General features: G+C 48.4%; 1 protein-coding gene across 1 annotated transcript; it reads right to left on the bottom strand.

Annotated features, from left to right (window-relative positions):
• Positions 1-1,640: 1,640 nt before the first annotated feature.
• Positions 1,641-27,104, bottom strand: Camk1g (calcium/calmodulin dependent protein kinase IG). The gene is made up of 13 exons (XM_031339569.1): positions 26,997-27,104; positions 18,635-18,755; positions 16,273-16,401; positions 12,338-12,412; positions 10,969-11,107; positions 10,005-10,128; positions 8,448-8,523; positions 6,949-7,061; positions 6,238-6,316; positions 4,662-4,749; positions 4,005-4,429; positions 2,626-2,741; positions 1,641-2,497 (listed from the first exon to the last, which is right to left on the bottom strand). Exons 2-12 carry the CDS (start codon positions 18,724-18,726, stop codon positions 2,651-2,653), a joined length of 1,431 nt encoding a protein of 476 aa, XP_031195429.1. The 5' UTR covers positions 18,727-18,755; positions 26,997-27,104; the 3' UTR covers positions 1,641-2,497; positions 2,626-2,650.
• Positions 27,105-27,484: the final 380 nt, after the last annotated feature.

Raw genomic sequence — 27,484 nt, forward strand, 5'->3', positions numbered from 1 at the left:
GGGAGGAGAGAGAGCGAGAGAAAGAGAGGGGGGGAGAAGGAGGGAGGGAGAGAGAGAGAAGCATTTAACTGGGGCTGGCTTACAGTTTCAGAGGTTTAGTCCATGACTGACATAGTAGCTGCGACTTCTACATCCAGATCTGAAGGCAGCAGGAAGAGATACTGGACCTTGCTTAGGCTTTTGAATCTCAGAGCCCTCCCCAAGTGACACACTTCCTCCAGCAAGGCCACACCTACCCCAATAAGGCCCTCTCCTAATCCTTTTAAATAGTGACACTCCCTAAGCATTCAAATATTTGAGTCTATGGGGACCATTCTTATTCAAACCACCACAGACTGCGTGCATGGTGAACTAATCACAGACCTTTCCTTCTGCTGGGCCAAGCGCTCCTTCTCTGACCTGGGTGAAGATGGCTTGTGACGGTAGGAAGTTTGTTGTAAGTAGTTTGAAAGAGTATTACTCATATTATTGCCTTCTGAAGCAGAGCTGTGCTTCAGCAATGAGCAGCTTGGTGTGGTGTAGCTTCCTCGAGGGATTCCTGTGGGTTTAAAGCAGGCAGGATGCAATGAAGGCATCCACACAGGTGTTAGGGAGGGGCTACTTGTCTGGTAGTCCTCTGTTCAAGGCAACTGGACACTAAAGAAAAGGTCCAACAATGATTAACTTGTGAGTCAGATCCATACCCCATCTTCCTCCTCTCCCAACATTTATTATTCAAAGGAAAAATAAACACTAAAAGACTGCTTTTATTAAGGCCGGTTCATAACATCAACTCTGTGTTAACAGAAACCTAGTGTTTTGCTCTTAGCTAAACATCCCTGGGAGAGAATTGGGTGATTTTACTTGTCCTAGATGTAGGATAATGGATAGAAAGTGTATATGGAATCGCTCTTTCTTTCTTTTTCTTTCTTTCTCTTTCTTTCTTTCTTTCTTTCTTTCTTTCTTTCTTTCTTTCTTCCTTCCTTCTTTCTTTCTTTCTTTCTTTCTTTCTTTCTTTCTTCCTTTCTTTCTTTTTTTCTTCCTTCCTTCCTTTCCTTCTTTCTTTCTCTCTCTCTCTCTTGCTCTCTCTCTCTCTCTCTCACACACACACACACACATACACACACATACCTTCCTACATCTCATTTCTTCTTTCCCTTTTTTCCTTTCTTGTCTCTTCCTCTTCCTCCTCCTCCTTTGAGATAAGATCTCACTATATATGTAGCAAAGGCTAGCCTTGAGTTCACATTTGTTCTGCCTCAGCCTTCCAAGTGCTGAGATTATACCACCAGGTCTCAGATTAACTTCTTGATCATTACTGGTCATCTAAATTGTTTTGAGCAGTGCATCTGGCATGTCCATGATATAAGTGGCACTGGGCATCCATCAGACAAGTGAGGATAACTGGGCACAGTCACCCAAGGTCTCAACATGGTAGGTGAGGGCCGAGCTGGGTTTCAAATTCAAGTTTACAGCAGTTACAGACAGAGCAGGAACCAGAGCATTCAATGAACCTAGCCTGGGGGGTTGAAATAAGTTGTGTGATATAATGTATCCAGTCACTTAGCTCCCACTATACATTGGCTGCACTAACCTCTAGCTGTCCAGAAGGGCCCAGCTGTCCGTAAGCTGCTTCTGACTTGAACAGAATGAGTCAAACCTTATAGAGAAAAATATGTCCATTTTATTTGAGCACAACACAGAGCACGAAGCTTGAGGGTATGAGGCAAGAACACAGAGAGACAGAACAATGCACCTGACTTTCAGGGGAATGGAGGGAGCCAGAGGCAGGAGCCCTGGCTGACACAGAAATAGTCCCCGAATCCTTAATTAGGGATATGTGAGGTGTGTGGCTGGCAGCAAGAGAAGGCTCACAGTCCATAGCCTTGCTTTCTCTATTCCATCATGGAGGATAGGGGCACTGCTGTGAGGAGGAGGCAGGGAGAGCTTTGAAGTGGCCTGGGTCTCAGTGCAGTGGAAAGCTAATCCCGGAGGGAAGGACTAGAGTTGTGAGTGCTTCCAGGCCCATGGAGCAGCCTGGCATTCATGCGAATAGGCAGGTACTATGATAATGGGTCCAGTCTGGCCACGAGGCCAGAGAGGCAGGAGTGAGTGTGCAGAGCAGGGAGTCCGAGTTAGACTCCATATGGCTTTGCTTGAAGAAAGTGGCACAGCCTGGCCAGCCCGTAAAGCTTTTCACAACAAACAACACGGACCCAGATGAGCTCTATCTATGGACACTGCATGGAGCCACTGCACATAGTATGTGGGGAAAGGAATGGGCAGGTCGGGAGACCTGGAGGCAGGGATGCTGGAGGCAGGCAGGCCACTCATCCTGCTTGTGGCCTCAGACAACATCCAAGGTTGAGGCTCCTCTGGACTTCTGTGAGTGTCTGCCCAGGCAGCAACAGCCCTACTGCCTCAGACCAGCCGCTTCGGCTATCTCTGCTCCACTGCTCCCCTTCCTCAGGGCAGAAGCTGCCAGCTTAGAGAGGCAGAGAAGAGCCAGGCATGTCTCCTGAAAGGGGAAGCACTCAAAGTGACTGCGGAGCTTTCTGCTCCTCCCTTAACCTCAGGAGTGGATCTTCCCTTATAGACATCAGATTCCCCTACTCCTCAGCTTGGCCCACCTGCCTTAGACCTTACCTGAAAACCCCATGGGCTCCTGGGATCACATAATGAGACACACCCCAGTCTGCCCAGCCCGGCAGTGGGTGCTGCCACCGGCTTTCACAGGTACCATGACCTCTGACTTGAAGTTCCTGGAAAGGAGTAGAGTCTTTGAACTACTTGAGGCAAGAAGGAAAACATTTTTCTTCCCTCTCTCTCTCCCTCTCCCTCTCTCCTTTTCCTTCTCCCTTTCCCTCTCCCTCTCCCTCTCTCTCTCTCACTTGAGTTCACACACACACACTAACACATACACACACTAACATACATACACAATAACACACACACAATAACACACACACAATAACACACACACAATAACACACACACAATAACACACATACAATAACACACACATACACACATATACATACACACAATAACACACACAATAACACACACATACATACACAATAACACAATAACACACACAGAATAACACACATATACACACACAAAATAACATACACACACAATAACACACACAATAATACACACACATACACACACAAAATAACATACACACACAATAACACACAATAACACACACACAATAACATACACACACAATAACATACACATACACACAAAATAACATACACACACATATACACACATATACACACATACACATAACACACACAATAACACACACAATAATACACACACAATAACATACACACACAATAACACACACACAATAACACACACAATAACACACACACAATAACACACACAATAACACACACACAATAACATACACAATAACATACACACACAATAACATACACACACAATAACACACACAGTAACACACATACAATTGCACACACACATGCACGCACACATACACATGCACACACACGCCGCGTCTGCCCCGTCACCCCTTTCTGAAGTTCTGATGGCACAGACCCTGCTGTGAAGACTCCAGGGCTCCCTTCCTCCTTCCTGCCCCAAACAGGGAAGCCCTGGTAACCAGAGAATCTGACACTAGTACTTCTTACTCACGCATTCACCCTTTCCTTTTGCTTTTCTCAGGACTTAGGACTGAATGTCTCATGTATGTGAGGCAAGTACTTTCCTATTGGCCTGAAGCCCAGCCTTCCTCTCCACTTGACCTCTACCATACCTCAGTGAGGCATTTTATAGGTGAGCAAACTTCAAGCCAGAGGCAAGACATGGCTGGCAATGGTTTCCTCTGGCTGGTGGCAGAAGTTTCCCTTGCCTGGGCCCAGAGTTCCTTTCACCCTGAAGCTACCTAACAGTGGGCCTGACCTTTGCAGTCATTCTTCAGCAAGTCATTCCTGTCCTTTCTGAAACAGATGAGCAGGGTGAGGCCCGTTGCTGAGACTACGTACTGTTTTTTGTTGGTCTTTCTGAAGAGGGACGGCTCAGAGCAATAGGAAGACTTCCCCTTGTTCCCGATATTTAGACAGCTGGAGCAGCAGCCACAGGGCCCCGTGGCTAGGGGTCCCTGTTGCATGGGCACTAGGCTACTGCTGATGCGCAGGGAGCCGTTGACCAGGCAGTTGAGCGAGCGGCCACCGGGAGCTGAGGGCTGGGAGCTGTGTGAGCAGGGTAGTCGGGTCAGTGCAGGAAGGGGTGTGCTTGGGTCCAGGATGGGGGCTTCTGTGATGGAGCTGTCGTGGGAGTCTGGGCTGGAGACTTCAGGAGCAGGGGACACGGGTGGCCTGTTTTCCACCTCTTGGCGGACACTGGGGCTGTGCAGGTTCATGTGTAGTTTCCTCATGTGATGCACCACCGCGGCCGCGTTGAAGGCTTGCTGAGGAGGCAGAGGAGTGTCTGGTTGTGCTCTTGCAAAGGCTGCTGGGCTCCTGCTTTCTTCTCCATGGGGCCTCTGGAAACCACTCCCTGCCCACTTCCCAGTTCAAAGAGAGCACAGGGTACTACTGTTGCTTGGGAGAGGGACACCCTGGGAAACCCATCCACCAGCCCCAGATAGGCCAGCCACCCAGGGCCCAGGACAGCATGCTCAGCCTCTGAGCACAGCTCACCCTCCACTTGCTCTTGGCAAAGTTCTTCTGAATCTGGAGGCTGACAGATGGATAGATGTCCCGGTGCAGGGCTGTGTTCCCGTCAATCCTAGCATGTAGGAGGGGACTTGGTTACCATGTGGTCCTGGCACTCAGTCAGAGGTCGGACAGGGCTCTGTGCATGCAGGGCCATGTTCAGTTGATAAAATATCCTAGGACAGGGGTGACTCCAGCAGAAAAGGACTCCTATATCTTCCCGGGCAGGTCATAGGGACTTATGCTTTAGCAAAACCAAAACCTTTTTAGAAGAGGGTTGGCAAACTGTGGTCTTGGGAACCGATCTGCCCATCACTTGCTTTTGGCAAGCGATGGTTCACTGGGTGCAGCTATGAGCACTGACAGGCATTTTCGATGGCTTTTTATGTGTTCCTCTTCAGTGATGAGTAGGTGCTCTTGATTGCACTGTTCATCAATCACCTGTTCCTTTACAGAACGTGGATAAGCCCTGGCATCATAGGGAACTATGGCTCTTATCCCCTGGGCCTTATCTTTGATCAGAAGCAAGTCCATGTCCTCCACAAGACCACCTTACACAGGCCACATCTTACTCCTCTCTTTGGCCTCTTATTTCACCTGTCTCTAAGTGTTCCTTAGATACATGACATGTGCACAGTATTGGCAGAGCCACCAGAGAACTTGAATAAGTGAGAGGTAGTGCCCTGGTTTCCAAGAGCCTCTACTCTAGCTGTGTGGTATTTCAGGCCATGGGCTAGAGAAATTCATGGCAATTAATTTGTAATTGTAATTAAAAGGAGAAATGGAAGGTATGGCAAGCTGTGTAATGGAAGATCTGTGCGGACTAAGAAGTCAGGGCTGAATTCAGGGCAGGGATCTGGACATGAAAGTCAAGAGAAAGGATATTTTCTGTGGTGACCAAAGGTATAGTAAAGAAAAAGCCTGGGGTGAGGGGAGAGGGAGGCAGGAGGAGAGGTCTAGCTCCTGAGTCTGTCTGAATCAGAGATATTTGGCTAGAACCGTGGGCACTGGAGAAAAAAGGCCAGATCAGATCAGGGAAAGTCTGAAGAGGTAAGGATTCTGTGCTTGCTATGGGAGAAGGTGGGAACAACTCTTAAGTTCCTGAGCAGGGAACAGGAAGTAGTATAAAAAGACAATGCCTCAAGAGTCTATTTATCATCCTGTAAAGTCACATGTCGCATGACTTTACAATTGTGTGTGTGTGTGTGTGTGTGTGTGTGTGTGTGTGTGTGTACCACATACCACGATCTTTGGAACTAGGAATTGACTTAAGCCTTCTGGATGCTAGGCATCTGAGGCACTCAGCCACTGAGCTTCAGCTCTAGCAACATGCCCCTCAGGACTGGTTGCTTCTTTAGTAATCCTGTGGAGATCTGTCATCCAGCCTGAAGATGGAACCCTTGGCCTTTGCTTCTAAACGTGGTTAGAGCACACAGCTGGTCCCACACTGGCCCAACTCAGTGCTGTGTGCTGGCCACCTGGGCCTGGTGGAGACATTTGATGAGCACTGGCTCTGATGTCTCAGGGCAGCTGGCTCCAGCCTACCCCGTTCCTTACTTACCAGGGGTGTCTGAGGGCTTTCTCACAGGTGTACCGTTCGTTTGGGTCCTTCTCCAGCAGATGGCAAATAAAATCCTTGGCTAAGGGGAATATCAGAGATTCAGCTAAGGACCAGATTTCATGACTGAAAGAAATTCACTTCCGGGCTGGTGGGAGGCAGTGAGTGCGTCTTTAGCTAATCTTCTAAAGAAACAGTTTTAAGAGACTTTAAAAAAAAATCCAAACTACCTAACAACCCACCATAAGCCACCAAGAAGAGAGCTCTAGGCAGCCTCACCCACACGTACAGGGGAGCCTTGTAGTCACGTCACGATGTGCCCGCACACTGTGCGCATGCATTTGCTGGTAAACACATGGGCTAGCATGTGAGTGTCGGTTTCTTCCAGCTCTGACCACCCCTTACAAGCAGACATGGCTCATTTTTTCACATACAGAATGCATGCTGCCTTCTCTCACACACAGTGTGTATGCCACCTTCTCTCACATTAAGGTCAGTTCTGTTCTGTTACCTAATGTCAGATCGTGCCCCCCCCACCCTTGCCTGTAACCCTCCTCTCTGAGGTCCAAGCTTCAAATACTTCACCTGGCCTTTGAACCGGGGAAAGACTTCTCTACTCTCCCTGGCAGCTTCTGCTGTATGAGCCCCAGGGACTGTCCTCTCCGTTAAGACATTTTTACTTCTTGCAGCCTCTGCTTTGTCCTTCATGCTCACCTGACTCAGAAATGTCATCCCAGAATGGAGACTCAAACTCGTAGTAACCCTCTTTGATCTTCTCAAAAAGCTTTGATTCTGTTTCTTCATAGAAAGGGGGATACCCACACAGCCTGCGGGAAGACAGGGAAGAGGTAGTCTGTGAGGCGTTCCCTCCTCCCTGGACCAACCTCTCTATCTAGCCTCCCACTGCACAGCTCACAGTCAACGAAGGTCTCAGACCAGCAGTGTAACTATGAAAGCACATGCGGAGCTGAGGCTTGGACAGGACTCTCTGGAAGGACCCTTTGTAGGACATCTGCCCACTGGTCCCTCACTTCCTCTGGCTCTTGGGTGTTTTCTATAAAGGATCTTTACGAAGGATGAGGAACATCACAAGGGATTAAACTGTTTTGGCTTACTCTTTGAGACAGAGTCTCATGTAGCCCAAATTAACTTCAAGCGTGTTGTATAGCTAAGGATGGCCTTGAACGTCGGCTCCTCCCTCTGTCTCCTCTTAGGACTGCATATTGTGCCACCGTACCCAGGTTATTCTTTCCAAAAAAGATGTTCTATTTGCATGTTATGTGTGTCTGTGTGTCAGATGGCCCTGGAGCTGGAATTACAGGCCTGACGTGGGTCTTCTGAAAGAGCAGTAAGTGCTCTTAACTGCTGAGTTATTTCTCTAGCCCCCTTCCTACTACTCAACCGCATACTGCGCTAGGATCGAACTCAGGGTTTCATGCATTCTAAGCAGACGTGATGCCAACTGAGATGACTCAGATAGTATTTGAGTAAATGAGTTAGAGAACAGTTTAACAGAATCCACACTGAGAGGCAAGGGTTACTTCCCCAAGAACAAAGCAGGCTGCTGTGGGGGTGGGGGAGGCGCATGTTGGGGGAGAACCCCTGGGAAGGTAAAAAGCAGAGCACCTGAGCATGTGTGGAGGACAGAAAGGACCCTGACAACCTCGCCTTTGGATGGTGTCTCTGCTGGGTTGGGGGAGCTGAGGTATTTCAGTCTACATGGGTTCTAGACCTTGATCTCTCATTTTCTTGATAGTTCTACAGAGTGACTGGCCCCATGTTTGTACAGAGGGTAGGAATGCAGTACCCAGGAGGAGGGTAACCTGGGGGGGGGGGGGCTGAAGAGTGAGTGCAGGCTGGGTTCTGTCCATGGGTTGGTGAGCTCAGTGACACCTGTGTACATAAGCGAGCCTCTCTCTCTCCCTCTTCCCCTCCCCCTCTCCCACTTCTTCCCCATCCCTCTATCCCCTTCTTCTCCTCCCTCTGTCTCCCTCTTTCCCTCCCTCCCTTCCCCTCTCTCTCCCTGTCTCTCTGTCTCTCTGATTCTGTTTCTCTGTCTCTGTCCCTCTTCCCTGCCTCTTTTCCCTGACCCTCTTCCCCTCCCCCTCCCCTCCTCCACTGAGTGCATGCATGCGTGTGTGTGTGTGTGTGTGTGTGTGTGTGTGTGTGTGTGTGATTTCTCAGGAAATGCATTGACACCAGCTTTTACTCACAGTATGTATGTGATGACACCAATGGACCAGCAGTCCACAGCCTTACTGTAGGGCTTCTGGGCCAGCACTTCTGGAGCTGTAGGAAATCAATTGTAGGTTCAGGGCTAGGGATAAGAGAGGAGGCCCAAGAGAGGAGTAGAGGACAGGAAAGGGATGGAAGTAGGGGACAGAGGGGTAGAGTAGGGAATATCCATGAGACTGAAAACTCCCCAAAGGTGGGGGCTGTATCTCCCAAAGTCAACTAACTCTTCCTGAGAGGAGATACCTGCTCTTCCATAGACCTGGGGATTCCCATAAGCTGTTTCTGACTCCTCCATTAGCCCAGAGCTCTCTAGCTTTGCCAACCCCAACAGACTACTCTCTAAGAGTAACACCAGACTGTGCTCATAGGGAGGACCCTCAGGGCAAGGGTCCCCCAGTCTCTGTCTTCAGAGCTGGGATCTGCAGGGTGGTATGGTCTCTTCCCTACATGAGCAGGAGCCCTGGAAGGCAAAGGCTCCCTTCGCTACTCTAGTCATCTCAGGAAGCTCCCAGAAGGTGGCTGGGACTTGCTCATCTATCTCTGGTACCCGCCTAGCGCATGAGCTTGAGGCCATGAGCCATGCTTCCCTTGGACTGGGAAAGCCAGGGAGAAACCTGCTTCCTGAGTGTACTCCAGTACTGGGTTTAGTATCCACAGAATTCTACATCTTTAGGTCAGTGACGAAACTTCCTGTGGGAGAGAGCAGGTTCTTCCTGGAAGTCTGGGTTCTGCCTCCCCCTTTTTTGAGCCCATCAGGTGATGGCTGGCTAACTATTCTCTTCCCTTTCCTCCTCTCAGGTCCCAGGACTGCTAACACCAAGTGCCTTGTTGGGTACTTCTCTTTTCAGGAGTCCTGGGAGATGAGTGGAAACAGTGCCCTGCTTTCACCACTCCTGTGTGCCTCCTAGAGTTCCAGGAGGGGGCCCTTGGCCCAGAACTCATCATCATGGGGATCCAGACTCCTAGCAGTTGGGGGTTCAAGTATAGGAAGAAAAGATGGGTTAAGTGCCCCACCCCTCAGCTCTCCTGCCAATCTCAGGGTTGTGATGGTAGAAGAGTGAGCCTATAATCTATTGGAAGGGTTCAGGGCAGCCTCTGTAAAGAGAGTCAGATGGATGGATATGTCTGCACACAGTCACCTTTCTCTGTGAGTCATATTGCTGCTATGCTGGTCAACTTGTCCCAAGCTAGAGTTACTAGGGAGAGGGGACTTCACTTTAGGAGTTGTCTCCATCAGATTGGTCTATGGGCAGGTTTGTAAGGCATTTTCTTGACTTAGGATTGATGTGAGATGAGATACCCATCCTATTGTGTGTGGTTCCATTCCTTGGCAATTGGTCCTGGGTGGTATAATAATTCAGGCTGAGCAAGCCAAGGGGTGTAAGCAGGTGGCAGCATCCGTCCACGGCCTCTGCTTCAGTCCCTATGTTTACTTTCCTTGTTTGGTCAGGGTGTTTATCACCGCAACAGAAAGCTAACTACAACACCAGTGGTTAAACAGACACATGGCTTCCCTCTGCTGCCCCTGGACTCACCCACATAGCCTGGGGTCCCACAAGCCGTGGACATGACTCCATTCTGCTCCATCTTGGATAGACCAAAGTCAGTGATCATGATCTTGGAGTTCTCCTCAGGGGTGAGGTACAACAGGTTTTCAGGCTGCGGAAGGAGAAGACACACTGCATAAAGAGGAACTTCTTGAACAGTGTACTGTCCTTGATAGGGGTTTTCCTAAGAAGTGAAGCCCTGGGCCTCCTACTCAGAGGCCACAGCTCCTTTCCCTATTTTTTCCCCACCTCCCTCCCATCTGTGCCCTTACTTCTGCATCCTGGAACTCTGCATCTTACTTATGGTCTTGTCTTTGCTCCTCCCTACTCCCAGCTACTCTAGACTGCATTTTGAGGGGCCCAACCTTTGGCTAATTGTCTCTTATCCCCCAATGCCTATTGCAGTGCCTACTGTGGTTTAGATAGACCCTTAGTGTCTGCTATACTTGAATTTGACTATGGCTATGGGTCACTTTGACATTGTAATGAGAGAACATTTAAAAGGTCCCTGAGACCCTGATAGAGGAGTTAGGGGAAGAACTGAAAAAGCTGAACAGGCCTTAACAATGAGAGGGGAGGCCCTTGGTCCTGTGAAGGCTTGATGCCCCAGTGTAGAGAAATGCTAGGGCAGTGAGGTAGGAGTGGGTGGGTAGGTGGGAGAGCACCCTCATAGAAGCAGGGTAAGGGGGGGATGGGATAGAGGGTTTGCAGAGGGGAAACTGGGAAAGAGGATAACATTTGAAATGTAAACAAATAAAATATCCAATTAAAAAAATAAAAATAAAAATAATAAAAATAAAGTAAAAGGTCCCTGAAAAGGCCAAGGTGTAGTTGAACAATGGACATCTATGCTCAGCATAAGGAATCTTAGGACAGAAGAAACCCGTGAGTCCAACCAGGCCAACACTCCCATATGACATCTATTTCTCACCCAGCATCCCTGCCCCATCACCTTTAGGTCTCTGTGGACGATGCCATTCTCATGAAGGTATTTCACTGCAGACAAGACCTGCTGGATAACCAGGCTGGCATCCTTTTCTGTGTAGACACCACGTTCTAAGATCCGGTCAAAAAGCTCACCTCCAGAAACACTGTGGGCACAAGAATTTGATTCCATAGAAGGCCAAGCACTTCTCTGTAGCCATGGGCTGTAAGCACAGGCAGGCACCCTCAAGTGGGGTGTGAGCATTCAGGGAGGCACACTGCTGGCTCAGGACACTCCTTCTAGGTATCTGAGATATCACTAGGGGTCATTTGGTTCAAGTGTTGGCTGGTCTGTTTCGGAAGCTTCTGTTATAATTCAAAAAGCCTTGGTTAGAGCACCTGAAAAAGCTAGGAAGTCTTCCTATGGATACCTTCCTTGCTTACCTGATTGGAAACTGGACAAAGTGTGAAAATTAATTGCATACATTTCCAATGGGACTTCTTTCTTCATTAGGGGAAACTGGGCTACCTGCTGCTGAAATTTCAGATGGGGACACAGATATATTTTAAAATGTGAGTGGTATGGGGAAAGACGACTTTAGAGCTTAAAGATAAAGCTTGACCTTCCATTGTCCTTACAATCATCTATACTATGTTTCTAGAAGTTTCCAATCAGTTCTAGAAGATCTGAGTGCTAGAGAACTCACCATCTCTGATGAAAGATTATATTCTCCTTGAGTATATTCTTAATACCTCTAGATATCATGCTAAACCTGACACCTCGCAGTTGCAGCATCTCCACACACACAAAGCAGGTGCAACTCTTACTTGGTTGAGACATTGACTTACAGAGACCATTCTACTGGAGAACCATTTCTGTCTTACAGGAGGATATACCATATAGCCTGCATTTAATCCAAGCAGATCTCTCTTGAGAGATATGTTCTTTAAACTGCATTGAAATCACCTACCTGAGATTTCTACTCTTACAGTTTATCCTATAATGATGTTAATATGTTTACCATCGAGTCCATAGAAATGGACGCATTAAAGTGGTGCCAAAGAAAGGTTCCGGGGGTTTACATTATGCCTGACGTTTTCCTCTTCGGTGGCTGAGTGCTTGGGAAGTCCCAGAAGACCTTATGGGCAGCAAAGAATGTAAACAGCTATGGTCTGCTCATAGGAAATAACCCAACAACAGCAAACCTGTGCTGGCATGAACCAACTCAATAGTTAGCCCAATAGTGTGGCCCCTCAGCCCTTCACTGGAAGCACAACGACCCCGAAGGACAGGGTTTCAGAGCCTTGGAAGCTGGTTCTTGACTTCATCTGGCAGCTATTCTCCCCTGCTCCTCCCCTCCTAGGCCTCTGTGGGGGTGAGGGCCATCGTCACTTACAGCTGCATGACCAGGTAGTAGTGGGTGGTGCTCTCATAGATGTCCTCCAGGGTCACAATGTTTTCATGCTTGATCCTGCATAAGGTAAGAATCCTGTGATGGGTACAGGGTTCAGGTGATCCAAACAAAAAAGTGCAGACTCAGACTCAAAGTTTGTAGTGACCATTTGGATGGCAATGTGTAAGAGGACTGTGTCTCAGAGAAGCCTTGCTGATGAGGCAAAGCAGCTGAGGATGAAAGAGCTCCTCTGTATGTGGACAGCACCATCCCAAGGGGGCTCGGGCTGGGGCTGGGAGCCCACACTGAATAAAGAAGACAGTGAGATGAGCACCGCATTCATCTCTTGGCTTCCTAACTGTGGATACAGTGTGCCCAGATGGCTCATGCTCCTACCAGTTCTTTTCCATGATGGACTAGATCCTTCAAGTTGTGAGCCAAAACCAACCCCTCCTTTTAAAGTTGTTTCCTCAAGTTAAGATTGTCACAGTGACAAGAAAAGTAATTAATAAGTAAGCACAAAAAGAGCTTTGAGATATGAAAAAGGGTAGATTCTGATTTTCTGTGGAATGTCTTAGATCAATGATATTTCCCCTTAAAGGACATGCATGCATCCATGTATCATCTATCTACACATAAATCAATCAATCAATCAATCAATCAATCAATCAATTTATCTATCTTTGTCTTTTATCTATCCCTCATCTATTTTTTATATTATATCTATCTTCCAAGCATCTATTTATCTTTCTAATTGTTCTTTGCAATGTGTTTTTTGGTCTTTTCTTTTCCCCCAACCCCTCTTCCCTTCTTTTAGCAGGGTGTTACAATGTAACTTAGACCCAGGCTAGTCTGGAACTCATCATGTACACTAGGCTGGCCTCAAACTTGTGCAGATCCCCCCTCCCTCTGTCTCCCAAGTGCCAAGCTTATTTACCACCATAGTCAGCAACATATTTAAAAAAAATATTTAAAAAATTTTTAAAAAGTATTTGTGTGTGCACATATATGTATATGTATATATACATGCATAAGTGCCTGTGTGAATTTATGTTCACTATATACCGGCAGATGGCTGCAGAGGTCAGAGAGTGTTAGATTCCCTGAAGTTGGAGTTATAGGTGCTTGTGAGTCACCTGATATAGGGGCTCTGAACTAAACCTGGGCCCTTTTTAACAACACCGTACTCTTAACTGACGAACCATCATTCCAGCCCTCCAGAAACATAATCTTGATTGTTATTAGTGGAGGCTGGGGCTGCCACCCTCACCTACAAGGTAGAGGTAGAGGTAGAAAGACTGATAAATAGCCCACGATGTATGTACAAGCCACCCTCAACATAAAATGGTCTGGTCCATGGGTTGTCGTGATGTCCTGCCCTAGAGTTAAGCAGAAGAATCGACAGGGTGAGAGGATTGGCTTTCCCAGCAGCTGTTCTGTGGATGCCTGGGGAGGAGGCTGTGATTGAGTTAGATGGGCCTAGGACTTTACCTGACTCTGGCATATCCTAGCTTTATCTGGCTTTCTCAAATCCTCACTTTTATTGTTTGGTTGGTTGGTTTTGGTTTGAAAAGTGCATCTCTCTCATATGGTTGCACCAGGATTAAAAGAGAAAAACACAGATGGCTCAGTGAATAAGGCACTTGACTCGAGTTCAGTCCCAGAAACCCATGTGAAGGGCCTCAGACCTCCACACATCCACCATGACACCTGCGACCACTCATCATGTATACATGCCCACACACGCAATAATGATAAATACATTGTAAAAAAAAAAAATTAAAGCTTTTTTCAAAAAAGAAAATGCCTGATATAGTGCTTGTGGAAAGGCATAGCCAGTGGTAGCTTCATGATTTAAGGTATCTTTAAACCCCAGAACTGATACTATGTGGTTCCTGGGACTCCACTACCCTCACATGCTGGCAATGCCCACATTAACTTCTGATTATTTCTGCAATGAACTGATATGCACTTAATGTCTAGGCTGTTGACACAGTGCAGTAAGAAGGATCACCATAGGGTGCCCTCCATGCTCTTCCATATAGAGATAATCTAGACACATCTAAGGTATATATGCTCCAACCAGTTTCTTCCAGTTTCCTTGAAGTCTATACTTTTTGTTCTTTATTCTGATCAACAGCATCGCTTGCTACTTAGTAGGGACTTGGCTTAGTCTCAGGATCATTTTAAATGTTCTGTTCTGCATCCGTGCTGGTTAACCCCAAACTGGATCATTTCTCTCCTTCAGATGGTTCTGTGTCCAGTCTTCCTGTCTTCACAAAATCCTGCCATTCATGTTTTTAACCCTGTGTTGTAGCAGGATTTACCCTGTCCAATTAATTTAATTATTAAGCCTGTGACTGGACAGGGAAAAGGGAGGTGGAGCTAAGAGTTGAAGAGAGAGGGAGCAACACAGGAGAAAAGGAGGAAGAAAATGGAGGACAAACAGGATGATTCAGATTCAGCGTGGCTATAAATAGCCACAGGTAGCTATAATATTATATAGGGATAGAATAATTGGGATAACTTGTCTAATTTAGGTGGGCAGCTTGTATCATTATCAACTGGCTCTGAAATTATTGTGTGGGCATCTTGTGAATTGAGAACTTATTGATATATAAATCTGACTGATTAATCATAAGCTTCTAGAGTTTTGATTTTACCAGGTTACTGGGAATTGTGACAGCTAACCCCAAGGTGGGCAGTCATTGTATGGGGCTGGTGTGGCAATGAGCCATCAAGGAAACTTGGCGAGTAGGGTGGAGATGTCTCAAGAGCTCCAAGCCAGAGAATCTGCTGAGATGAGAACACACCCCCGGAGCCATGTGACCTGTCGGTGCTCAGCATAGCGTGGGATATTGCCATTCTTTTTAATAATTCCCACTACATGTCTAAATTGCTGTGAGGGTTTTATAATGGGCCTCCCACCCTCTAGGCTGGTCTCCTAACTCACCTTCCTCCACACCTAATGGGGAGGGGAGTGATTATTAATCCAATTCCATTTTCCTACCCCAAACCCTCCATCAGTTTTCTTTGTTCATAGAATAAAGCTAGCATCCTAGGACCCTGTGCCAATCTTGTTCCTCTCAACATTCTATTCTCACTGCCTGTCCTTGATGCTACCCACTCAAAGCTGTGGTGATTCTAGGACAGTCTCTCCATATACTTCCATGATTCTGCACAAACGTTTGCAAAACTCTTGAATTTCCTTTCTGCACTGCCTCCTTGTTCACGAAATTCTATTCACTCATCAAAGTCTTTCTTCTTTGGAAACATATCTAATAATTCACATTCATCAGGCACCTGGGCCAGCAAACATGAACCTGTCTCTTCCACACACTAATTTCTGCTGGATTGCAGAAGATGAAGATCATAGGAGACAAAGTAGCTATGGGTGCTTCTCTTCAGCTGGGCAATGTAGGCTCCCAGGCAATGTCTGCCTTATCAAATGGTTCTGATCACTGGTCACCTGTCACACTTTAATATGTCACAGGCATTCCACAGGCTCACTGTAAGAGTCTCACTGTGAACACCGGTGTTATATCAGTTTCCCAGCTGTGGGTTTTCTCTGGATCCAACCAAGGCTAAATCTGGGGCAGGATGGGTAAAAGCCAGCAGGATTCCTGATGCCTCTTCGGCTATTGGTTCTTCCTGCTGTTGGCCATCAGCTGGCTTTTGGCTCTCTGAGCTAATCACTCTCTGGCCTGCATGTACGAACTGGTGAGTTCAACTAGTCAATTTGCTAGGGAAAAAGTTCATCTGGCACAGCTGTCCGGGGCTTAGCTGACTAACCTGACACAGCAATTCAAAGGGCACAATACCCACAGCTGTGGAAATCAAGCTCATTTGCCGTAAAGGTAATTTGGAAAGGGCAGGTCGGAATCTCACTGCAGCACCTGCTCCAACCCTACCCCCTTTCAGCCCCGATGCCCACTCACCTTTTCAACACAGCGATCTCATTCTCTAGGCTGCTGTCCCGGAAAGCTGGCGACTTCTTGATACACTTCAGAGCAAAGAGTTTCCCAGTCACTCTTTGCTTCACCAGGAACACCTCTGAGAAAGCTCCTCTGTGGGGAAGAGGCCAAGACAGAAAATGTAGCTCTGGCTGGAAGAGAGCATGCCAGAAACCAAGGGAAGTGTAGACGAGGAATACATGGCTGACAAGTTTCCATCCTCACTGTGAACTCAGATGAGTAGGGTGTCCATTGCCTATCTGACATACCAGTGTGCTCTCTCCCTTGCAGATCACAAGGGACAGAAGTGGAGATCAGGCAACCCCACAGACTCGGCATTAGCTATGGACATTTCTCCACATGGTAAACCCCATCAAGGCTTGCCAGAGCCTATGCGCTTCCCATCACTGTGGTGCTGTGTAGCCGGCAGCGGAAGCAGGAGAGAACAGATTCACATGTAGTGAGAAAAGAAAGCCTTCTGGATCAGTTGAATTAGCTTTTATTTATGAATCATTTAACTTTATTTGATGAGGTCTTACTGCTTTCAGAGTGCTCTTAAATTCCTAGGATTATGGGATACTCTTGCCTCAGTTTCTCAGATTGCTGGAACTATGGGTGTGTTTTATCAGTGCATTGCTGGTGGTCATCCTGATTCTGACCCCAGAAGACAAGGGAAGACCATCTCTCCTTCATTCCTGCAGTCTCTGTGGATTTGGGGGCATGATGGATGGAACCCAGGAGGATTGACCTGCTCCAGGGGTGAAGGGCCCTGTACATCAGCCATCAGAATGTCAGGTAAGCTAGGGGTGGAAGCTGGAGCTTGATGATTGGTTGTGTTAGAATCTTAGCTTTTGAGGTGAATGCTGAGCTGACCACTGTGCTGTGCTGTGCTGTGCTGTGCTGTGCTGTGTTGCTAGAGAACCAGAACAGGAGAAAACCTATACATGTCCAGGACAGACACACTTTTCTCCTGCTATGTTTGACTCTCTGATGGCTGAATCTGCAGGTGTGGACCTAAAAGATACAGGGATGGCTGAGCAGTGAGATGTTAACAGTTGGATTTAAGAGCAGGGATTTTATTTGAGTTCATCCTGCCTTTTCCTTGTGTCTAAACTACCTTAAAAGCTAACTCCACAGATCTCAGAGAGCTCCTGAGTCCCTCTAAGGTTTGCATGGTGCTGCGGTGGCAGGCATCCCAGAGCACCAGGAGAGAAGGTATATCTGCCTTTGGAATGTCTCCCAGCAGACAGTGCAGCATCAGCTCTTGTCAGCCTGGGCTTCCTGCTCCACCTCTCTCTAGTTTAGGGCTGCTTAGCAAATAATTTCTGATTCACTTGTGTGCTTCATCTCTCTCTCCTGCCAGCTGCCACTTTCTAGCCACCCCCATGCTGGCAAGATCCTTGAAGGAAGGCGAGGGCTCTGACAACCAGGACTGACACTGTGTCCTCCTGTGCATGCAGAGCCAGACCTCTCCTTGCATGAGGACAGCCTGAGTCTGTCTGCAGAAAGTGTGGGCACTTCTGCCACCATCTGAGGTCATGGCCTCCTGGCCAGGGCAGGGTCAAGTGACACTTTGACTGCACTGGCTAGAAAGCTCGCTCCAGGGAGCAGCCTGTGGACTCCTCGCTTGCCTAGGTCCAATTATCCTTGGCTCATTAGCTGACCAACTAGTGCTCCAAAGAGTCGAAGACTGGTGGCTGGAGCTGCTGGCTGGCCTACGTCAGAGCCTGTGACCTCCTGGGGACAGGCGGGACTGAATGGTGAGTCTGCCCTAGACGTGCAGCCTCACATGGAGTCAGCCAGCCGTGTGATTGCTGTCAAGGGGAGGCCCAGACACCATGGCCTCCGGCATTTATAAAGCAGTGGAATAATATTAAGAGGAGGGGTGAAGGGAAGCTATTGGGGGTGAGGAACCCACCCACTCTCTGGGCCACCGAAGCCCCTTCTCTTCTGTTGGAAGTAGACATTAAGGCTGGCTTGGTCACACAACAGAGGAAATGAGGAAGCCAAAAGGGAGGCCCAGGAAAAAATGTTCCAAAGATATTGGCTATGGGGAAGTGCTCCTTAGTTCCTCCCTTCTGTGATTAGGTCAGGAATCCTCAAGTTGCCACAGATCTGGGAATAGGTTAGGGGCCACTGGATTGTCTCAGGATGCAGAATCTGGAGGTTTGGAGTGGGTGTCTCCCGAGGATTCCAGTGCATTTAAGTAACAGGTACCTTTTATGCACCTTGAATCCCAGGGCAACAAAATCCTGCCAAGTCTCTTAGTACAACTGAGAGAGTCCCAGGGGCTGACCCCCCCGACAGCAGGCAGCCCGGCCCTCTGAGACTCAGCCCCAGGACTTACGATCCCAGCACTTCCATGAAGATGAAAGTCTTCCTGATGTTGGTGGTCTGTTTCTTCCAGGAGCTACAGTCCTCCTCCTCTTTTCTCCCCATGTCCTCCAGAGTTGAAGCTGCCTGGGAAGCTTTGTGGGAGGGAGGGAAGGAAGACAAGGTCCGATCAGAGTGTTTCTCATCTAAGACAGAACAGGTTGCCAAAGGATCTGAAACACCCAGCCAGATCGTGATGTAATGGCCAGAAGGGAAGACTAGGAGCAGAACCTGGAAGGTGGGAAAAATAAGAACATTCTCCCACTTGTATTCTAAAATTGCTAGAGCAAATCCACCGAGTGACTACTCTGTCTCTGCTTGCTAGATGCAACAGGGGTGTAGATTGAAGGTGGAAAGCCAACAGAAATTTGTGCATTCCATAGTCTGAGCATTAGTACAACATATAGAGTTACAGAGGCCAGGAACTTCCTGTGTTTATTCAGCCTGGCCCCTTCTTACCATCACAGCTCTGCCTCCTGTTCTTACTCCTACCTGCCACAGTTTCTGCAAAGGAGCAGTGTGTTTGCCCTGCCATCCCCACAGCATGCACAAGGAGCTGGGTAGATTTTTGTTAGCGTCTGAATTGAAGCATGTCCTCCCTTGCATCAGAGCTCTGGGGCTGCATGCAGCACCTGTAATGTTCCAGGGGCTGGATATGTGACGATAGACAAGTTGGACCATGGTCCTCCTTCCTGGGGTAGCCAGGCAAAGGAAGCAGGCAACGAGACAGCCAGCAAACTCCCATGTGGACGACTAAGTGACCAGATACTTGGTGCATAATGGGGACAAACAAGGGTGTCTTCAGATAAGGCCAACGGAGGCATTGTAAGCCGGTTGGACTTAGGCTGAGACTTGAAGCTGGCAAAGGCGTCAGACAAGTGAAACCCGCACAGAGCTGCTTCCCCAGAGAAAAATAAAGCAGGAGGCCCCAAGGTGGGGAAGCCAGGATGTTAGGGTACATGTCTGCTGAGTGTTTGAGAGTGACAGGAAAAACCAGTTCTGCCAACACCCTACCTCTGGAACCTGACAGAGAGATGGGTAAATGTGCCTAGTGGTTATTCCTTTTAGAGAGTGGCTCTGATCCCACCTAAAATAAAAAAAAAAATAATGCCCATAAAACCTTTCAGAAGGCTGTGAAGATAATGCAGCCAGTAAAGTGCTTATCATAGAAGCATGGGGACCTGTGTTTGATCTCTAGGAAATGCTGAAGATAGCAGTCCTTGCTTGTAACCCCAGCCCTGGGGAGGTAGATCGGTTGGCTTCACTGCTGGGCTAGTCTGTTCCACTCGGGGAGTTTTAGGTCTCAATAAACAAAACAAAACAAAACAAGAAACAAAACGAGGCCCATGAGGAATGACAGCTGAAGCTCTTCTCTGGGCCTTGACACTTGCACACTCACTGCATTCACACATGCCTACACACATGTGCACAAAATCCTGTGCTTCTGCAGCTCTGTGTCAGATGAAGAGCACAGGTTGAGAACCCAGGTTCAAATCCTCTCTCTGCTCCATATTAACCTCTTAGAGTGTGTGGGGTAGGTGCTCTGAGGAGGATGGATAGGGTGTCAGGCCCTTTGCAGATTCTGAATTTCAAATCTCTCAGGATCCTTGGTGTGGGGGATGCCTGGACCCCAGCTATCAGGCAGCCAGAAAAGGAAAAAGAAGGGGAAGTTTTGTACTTGAGCTTTTCCATGATAGCATGTCAATCTTGCTAGTCTCCAGGGACAGTTCCCTATGGAGTAACACCATAGGAGCGGGTAGTCTTGAAGAAAGCATGGCCCAGGGTGAAAGATGTGCATGTCTAAAGGTGCACAAAAGACAAAGTTGGCTTGCACGCCTCCCCTTTGGTTTTTCCCTCCACAGAACAACAGGAGCTTGTTCCATGTGAGGGGCTACTGAAGAGCCTGGGCATAGACCTCAGCTGTGCTCATCACTCCCCCTGCAGGAGCTGTGGAGAATGACTGCCTGCTCTGTAGGAGGCTCCCAGATCTCATTAGCTGATCTGTGCTCAATGTTCCTTCCTTTCCATTGCTCCTAAATAGCTTTAAAAAACATAGTATTCTTAGCTGAGGCGAAGCCATAGAAAAACATCTTTCCCGCCCACCGCTCCTCCCATGCACGGAGTCCTGACAACTCAGTTTCATCATCTGTGTGGAACGCTCGGCGGCTCAGATCTGGACCCCACACCTTCAGGGACTCCCACAATCCATGACATCACAGAGACCTCCTGGGAAGGGGGCCCAAGTGGGGTGGTCACAGGTAGATAGGGAAGGAGCTGCCTACACTCTGAGCTGGGTCATGCTGCTTTCTCCTCCAGTCTCACTAGCCTCTTCCCTTCTGGCTTCAGAAATCCAGATCTTTGAGTAGAAGAGAAAAATTCAGAGACATCCTGAGCACTAATATCAGGTTTGCTTCCAAGGCACCCTGCCTCACACTATTTCCTATAACAACTGCCACTGGATTTTAGAGCGTAGGAGCAATCCCCACAGAGTCCTCTGAGACTTAGGACAAATTTCACCTCCATGGAGGCCTTCAAGAGATATCCTCCGTGTTGGCCTGTGTATCCAGTTCATGCCCCTCACTCCTTAACAAAGTGAGATCATTGTGAGGATTCCATACCAAAAACTCTTGGCAAGGAAAATGCCTATGCTCATATACGATCATCTCTGAATCACAGAGGTGATACTGTTTCATTTGGTGAGCATTTATTGACTGAATACTTCCATATACCCAGTACTGAGTATTTCTGTGACACAAGCCTGACCCTCAAATGCTTACAATCTAGTAAGACTGCATCTATGTAACTAGACAGGTAATCAGGCAAAGTGCTAGGAAATGAGCCTGAAGGACGAGTGTTCTCAATATGCAAGGCCCATTACTAAGCCTGGTGCACACAGGAGGTACAGCAAGCCTCAACCTCTGGAGATTGGTCAGCATGGCTTCAGGTAGGAGCAAGGCTTAAGATGGGTATGAAGCATGAATGGGTGCATCCTTTGCATTGCTTTGAGCTTGTGCAGAGGCTGGCACCCCAACTGAAACCGTTGATATAAAGTCCTGTCCGAAGCTCAGTGGGATGGAGGCAGAATGGCAACAGAAAGCCAGACTGCCTTGCTTCTCGTCATTGTCATCAGTAGACTAATGGGATCTGAGTCCAGTACTCACTCGGTCAGCAGAGCCTCTCTGGGACAGTCTACCTAAGCTGGGCCACTTCTTCTTCAGTTCCCCTCTCCTGCAATACACTTGGCACTCTGAAGCCACCCTGCTTCAGGCAATCCTCCTCTCTAGAAATAGCCTCCTAGATGGTTTTGCTGTTGTGGCTCCTGTCTGGTCTTCCTAGCCTCCCTGGGGGGTCTTCTAAGCTTGTAGCAAGGGAAGGGGCAAAGGGGACACTTCTTCCCAGAGGACATGCAGGACAACTGCAGCCCTGGCATGTATCAGTAGCCCTTTCTGTACTTCCAGGATAGGTGTTCTGGTTCATGTTGGCAGCCAGCCTGGCTACTGATGAGATGCTGCTGAGAGATGCTTGGGCCATGAGCCCAGCAGGCAAAAGACTTCTTCCTGGTGACCCCTAGGGCTCACTATCCTGTCTTTCCTATCTCCATCTGGTCTGGGTCCATACTCTACCCAGACAGAACTCTTGGGAAGATGAGACATGTCTGCAGTGTCCTCCTCACTGCCATCATGTGCGGAACACACCATGACCCCACACTTCCTGGAGCTTCTCTCTTACCCCTACCCCTTGGTCCACATGGTCCCCTCTCTGCTATTTGGACTATTCAAGGAGTCGGTGTTGCCCTGCTAGAGTCCTGAAATCCTTGTGTCATAACCTGAAGGCATTCAGTTCAACCCCTTCCCTCCACCCCATGCTCACCATGCAGGGGTGAGATGATGTCTCTTAGCTGGCCTAGACACACCATAGGCTGAGGACAGGGACAGAGGATCTCTGAGTGCAATCGCTGTAGTTCTAAATGTGCAGATAGTGGCACTCAGTTCTACCCACAGGAGACACTAGTATACTTTCCGCACTCCTGCCTGGGGCTTCTCAGTAAGGGTGTGCCTCACCAGCTCTCACTAACCCCAGATGAATCAGGATACCCTACGATTGTTCTTCTTCTCTAGTGCTGGGGATTGAGTCCATCTAGAGTCTCCCATACTGAGAAAGTGCTCTTCTCAGAATTCTACTCCCAGCCATCCTCAGGCTTCTTTTTCCTCTCCTTTCAAATTGTTGGAAGCATGGTATTGAGAGCCTGGGGGTACTGGGAGGGAGGTTATCAGTTGTGTCATCTTTAATAAGAATATATACCCTGCTTCCAAGCATGGGCACACACATCCACAGAACCACATATCATCAGAGTGTACTGGTCCAGAGGGTGAAAGCTGGGGGGTTTTCCTCATCTGGTACCACAATTTCCTAAAATCTGTCCTACACCAGATACTCTGTGTCTCTGGAATCCAGAGTCTGGACAGAGAACACACTAGAAGCTCCCATCGTGGTTTGGCACTCTGTCGCTGTGCAGCCCAAAGGCAGATCACATTTTTCTCCTTAGTGAAAGATGGAGACTTAACTAGATGAGTCCCTAAGTCTGTTTTGTGGCTGTAAGTCCTGAGAGAAACTCCCTGTGAATAGATTGCTTTTCTGCACTGAGGTTGTGCTCAGAGTCCTGGTCCACATCAGCTCCTGAAAGGCTCTGGGGACTACTACTGACATGTGCTTACTGCAGACATGTGCTGCCCTGGCAGTACCCACATTTCCTTGATGAAATGAAGGACGGACCCAACAGCAGCAGGATGGACCTAGGTCTGCTCAGAGCATGCACTGGTTCATACAGGCAAGGCCATCTCCAATACCAATGTTTAGTTTGTCTCTTTGAGGAATACATGAAATTCCCTGAGTTCACTGTTCTCCATCACAGCCCTACCTTCCTTGTGGTGTCACAGGCATGGGTGACATCTGCAGAGCTGGGATAAACTGTGCCCAGCTCATAGGCTACAAACCAGTGAGTGGCTCATCAGCTGTCAGGACCCCAGAGCCTCTTGCTGGGGAGGAACACCTAGGTCCAGTCCGTTCATTCTTAGCCTTTGTTACCAACTCTGCATGTGAATTTCTGTTCACAAAATAACTGAAGAGTTTTAGTTGGCTTGAAGTTTATTTTGGATGAAAACCCATGTTTCCACATGTAAGCTCAAACAAATCACCCTACTGCTTGACAAGTCAGCTTAAGATTGAGTTGGACACTGGGCGGTGGTGGCACACGCCTTTAATCCCAACATTTGGGAGGCAGAGGCAGGAGGATTTCTGAGTCCAAGGCCGGCTTGGTCTACAGAGTTCCAGGACAGCCAGAGCTACACAGAGAAACCCTGTCTTGAAAAACAAACAAACAAACAAACAAACAAACAAACACCAAAAAGATTGAGTGGGCATGTGTCAGGCAGAAGCAAGATCCTTCTCCATGGCTTGCTCCAGTGGCTAAGAGGTTGGAACACAGGTGACAGCCAGGAGAATAGGGTAGCTGCTTAGTTGTAACCACACTGGCCTCCTCAGTTTACATCATCTGCAGAATGGGAATAGCTATCACCAATCTATTCCTCAGTACTCCTATGAGGTCAAATGCATCAAAGGGCACATGCATCTTCTCCATTGCCACACGGCATACCTTCAGTATGCTACATGAGCCAAACACCAAGTATGGGAGAAGATCAGGGGCAGTAGGTGATGGTTTATCTACTGGGACATCCCAGTAGGGATGGGCATTGCAGGACATGTGGAGCTGCTGTCCTGGCCCCATCACTGCTCTCCTAGGGCCCTCATAATGTGAGCTACATCCCCCTGCAGTTCTGAAGAGCTCGAAGACTGACCACTTCCCTATAGCACAGCCCCAAGTGCAAACTCCATAATTCACATGGTCTTCAGCTGAGATACTAGGCATCTCTCAACAGGGAGGAAAACAAGCTTGCTTACGTTTCTCCGCTTGTCACATGTTGCTGTCCTAAGGAGTTAATGACCATCATCTGTGTGTCTGTGTGTCACACATTGATGGCATGAGGTGACTCCACTGTGCAGGCCTGGGACTCATTCCCATTGAATTTCATCACCAGGCACTTGGCTGGGGCTCTCAGAAGGGGCCAACAAGGATCCATATTGGAGAAGTGCAGAGGATGGACAGGCTAGGCTCAGGATACTGCATCGAGATGCTTGGAGTCACAAGCCTTCTATCTGGGGACGAAGCTCTTACACTCAGGGACAAGCTGTAAAGTCCTGCCCCCATTGTTACTTTCTGGCTGGCAGCTGCTTTGCCCCAGCCCCCTTGCTGCCAACCATGGCGGTGTGCCTGCAGTTGTAGCAGCAGCCACAGCCTTTCCTCAGACTCCATTGCTCCTCCTCTCATTCATGCCACAGCTCATTCACTCCCTGGCGCTGGCAGGCTGCTGCGGCTGGGCGCCGTCACTCGCACGCACTCCGTGTGGCAGTTTATTTCTAGCTGGGTATGCGTGTGTATGGGGGAGAGGGAACAGAGAAGAGCCCTCCTTTTGGAGAGGGAGGCTTTTTGTTTCCTTCCAGCCAGAATTTCTCCCAGGTCTCGGGGGAACAATCAGGCAAGGACTGAGCCCCTGGGCAGGGCAGTACTAGGCACTTTGCAGGCATGATCCACATTGTGGATCCACCTTATACCATTTTACAGCCGAGGTACTGGTGGATAACAATGTTCAGGGGAGATGCCCTGAATAAAAAAGATAGTATGTGGCTGTATTGGGCTGGAAGTCCAGTTCTAAGGCTTCCAGTGTCCTTGTCACTGTACCATAGGACCTGTTGCCTCTTTTCTGGAGGTGGCCGATGGCCTGGCACTCATCTGCTCCTTCCTCCTTATGACACTGTCATGCTGCATAGCACCTGACTTATTCCTGGGAGACACATGGCTTCAATAATCTGACAAAGGCTGAGTCTCCTGTAGTGCTCAAATCCTCGTTGTTGAAGCTGGGGAGAGGTATCTTTTGCCTGAGCTGCTCCTTGATCCGTCTTAAATCTTCGCTTCCTCAGCCCTCAAGCTTTTCCAAAGTTTTCCTCATGTTTAAACAAGACTCTTTTACACACACACACACACACACACACACACACACACACACACACACACCACAGCAACATGGAAAGAACTGGTGTTCAAATGCTACCAGGACACAAGGGATACCAGTGGCAGCTGGCTTTACAGCAAGCAGGGAATCACCTTACTTCTCTGAGCTATATACTAAGTGGGTTGGGGCGGGGGGGGGGGTTGGGGGGGCGGTGGACCCACCTATCACATCGCTGGATGAATTAAAAGCCCATTGCCAGCTGCAAAGCGTGGCAGTATCAGCTATTACTAAGCACTTTGTACTCTGGTCTGCTTCAGCTGTGGGTCTCATCCTTGGCCCTGGCTTAGCTCGGGTCCACAGGAATGATGGTCCCATTCCAACTGTGCTCTGTGATCTGGAAAAGATTCCTTACCCGAGACAGAACCTGCTTGACCCTCTTGACCCAGCTCAGAGATTTTCCTCTTGATCAGTTTTCTGTTTCCAGAGCAGGAGGCTGGCCAGGCTCACACTGCAGCTGGCCCTGCAGCCACCTCCTCTAGTCTCGGGGTTAATGCTGTGTGTCAAACTTACATGGAGAGAAGGGGGCTAGGATGGGTGTTAGATCTAAACCCTATTCTGGGTACCCCACAGAGCCACACTGGGGAAGTTTAGACTTCAGGAACAGATGAGCCCCTGGGGAAGGTGACTGACAGCTTTAGCTTGTGTCTGTGTCCTGCATCTTAATGCAGCAGCCTTGGCCCTGGGGTGGGAAGCTGAGCCCTGCCCCCCCCCCCCAGACCCTGCTGCAAGGCCTGAGGCCAGGAAGAGCAGCCACAGGCTATTTACCATGGGTTTTGTACCCACAAGCTATCCACTCCCACAAAGGATGTTAGTGTGGGCGGGGTGAGCCTTAATAGATGAGTTAGGTCCCAGAGCTAAAGGAATGAAGGGTAAGCTGGAAGAAGGGTGCTAAGGAGCTATACCCCCTCCCATCCCCAGCCATACCCAAGAGCTCACTGGGCACAAGGCTCTCCTATTCCTGTCTCTGCCCATACGTATAGAAGGTTCTCCTGGGTGAGTCCAGGAGGGAATGATCAGATATGTCTCCCAGGAAGCACCTACCAGGTCCTCATACAGATTCTCTTTCCGCTACAACTTACCCTTGAGACTACAAGAGCCAGGAGAGACTGACTGACAGGGGCTGAAAGGAAGTAAGTCTTCAAACCCTCTCCCTCTCCATGCCAACAAGATAACCTCCCCAGAGACCAGAGAAGAAACAGGCTGTCTTACCCAGGGGCTCACAAGAAAGGTGCTCCAGTCTGTGATCTTGGCCAGCAAGCCTGCTCCTACAGGTCTGTGAGGATTAGCTGCTCCAGTGCTTTAACAATAAACCCAATTAAAGGGGAGGAATACAGGGGTTTTCTTTCCCAGGACTGTAACCAGGCAGCCTTAAAGGGGAGTAAAAGTAGCTAGAGTGGTTTGTATCTCTCCTTGCTTTCCTGGGCTCTGCTCTTCCTCCCTCCCTCCCAGGGAACTGTAAAAAAAAAAAAAAAAAAAAAAAAAAAAAAAAAAAAGCTCAGAAGGAACCCTTTAATGCCCAAGTGGCTGTTTACACACTGTATGTTTGTGGGCACAGTTGTGCTAAATTTTGTGTCTGCATTAATATGTGAATAACACAAAACAATGTGAGATCAAGTTGTGGATTTCCCCCTGAAGTATAAACAGAAAAAAATCAGAGAGGCTATCTGAGACTGCCTGACTCAGTTTCCACTTTACAC

This window comes from Mastomys coucha, unplaced genomic scaffold, assembly GCF_008632895.1.
Source record: "Mastomys coucha isolate ucsf_1 unplaced genomic scaffold, UCSF_Mcou_1 pScaffold1, whole genome shotgun sequence".
NCBI classification, from domain to species: Eukaryota; Metazoa; Chordata; class Mammalia; order Rodentia; family Muridae; genus Mastomys; species Mastomys coucha.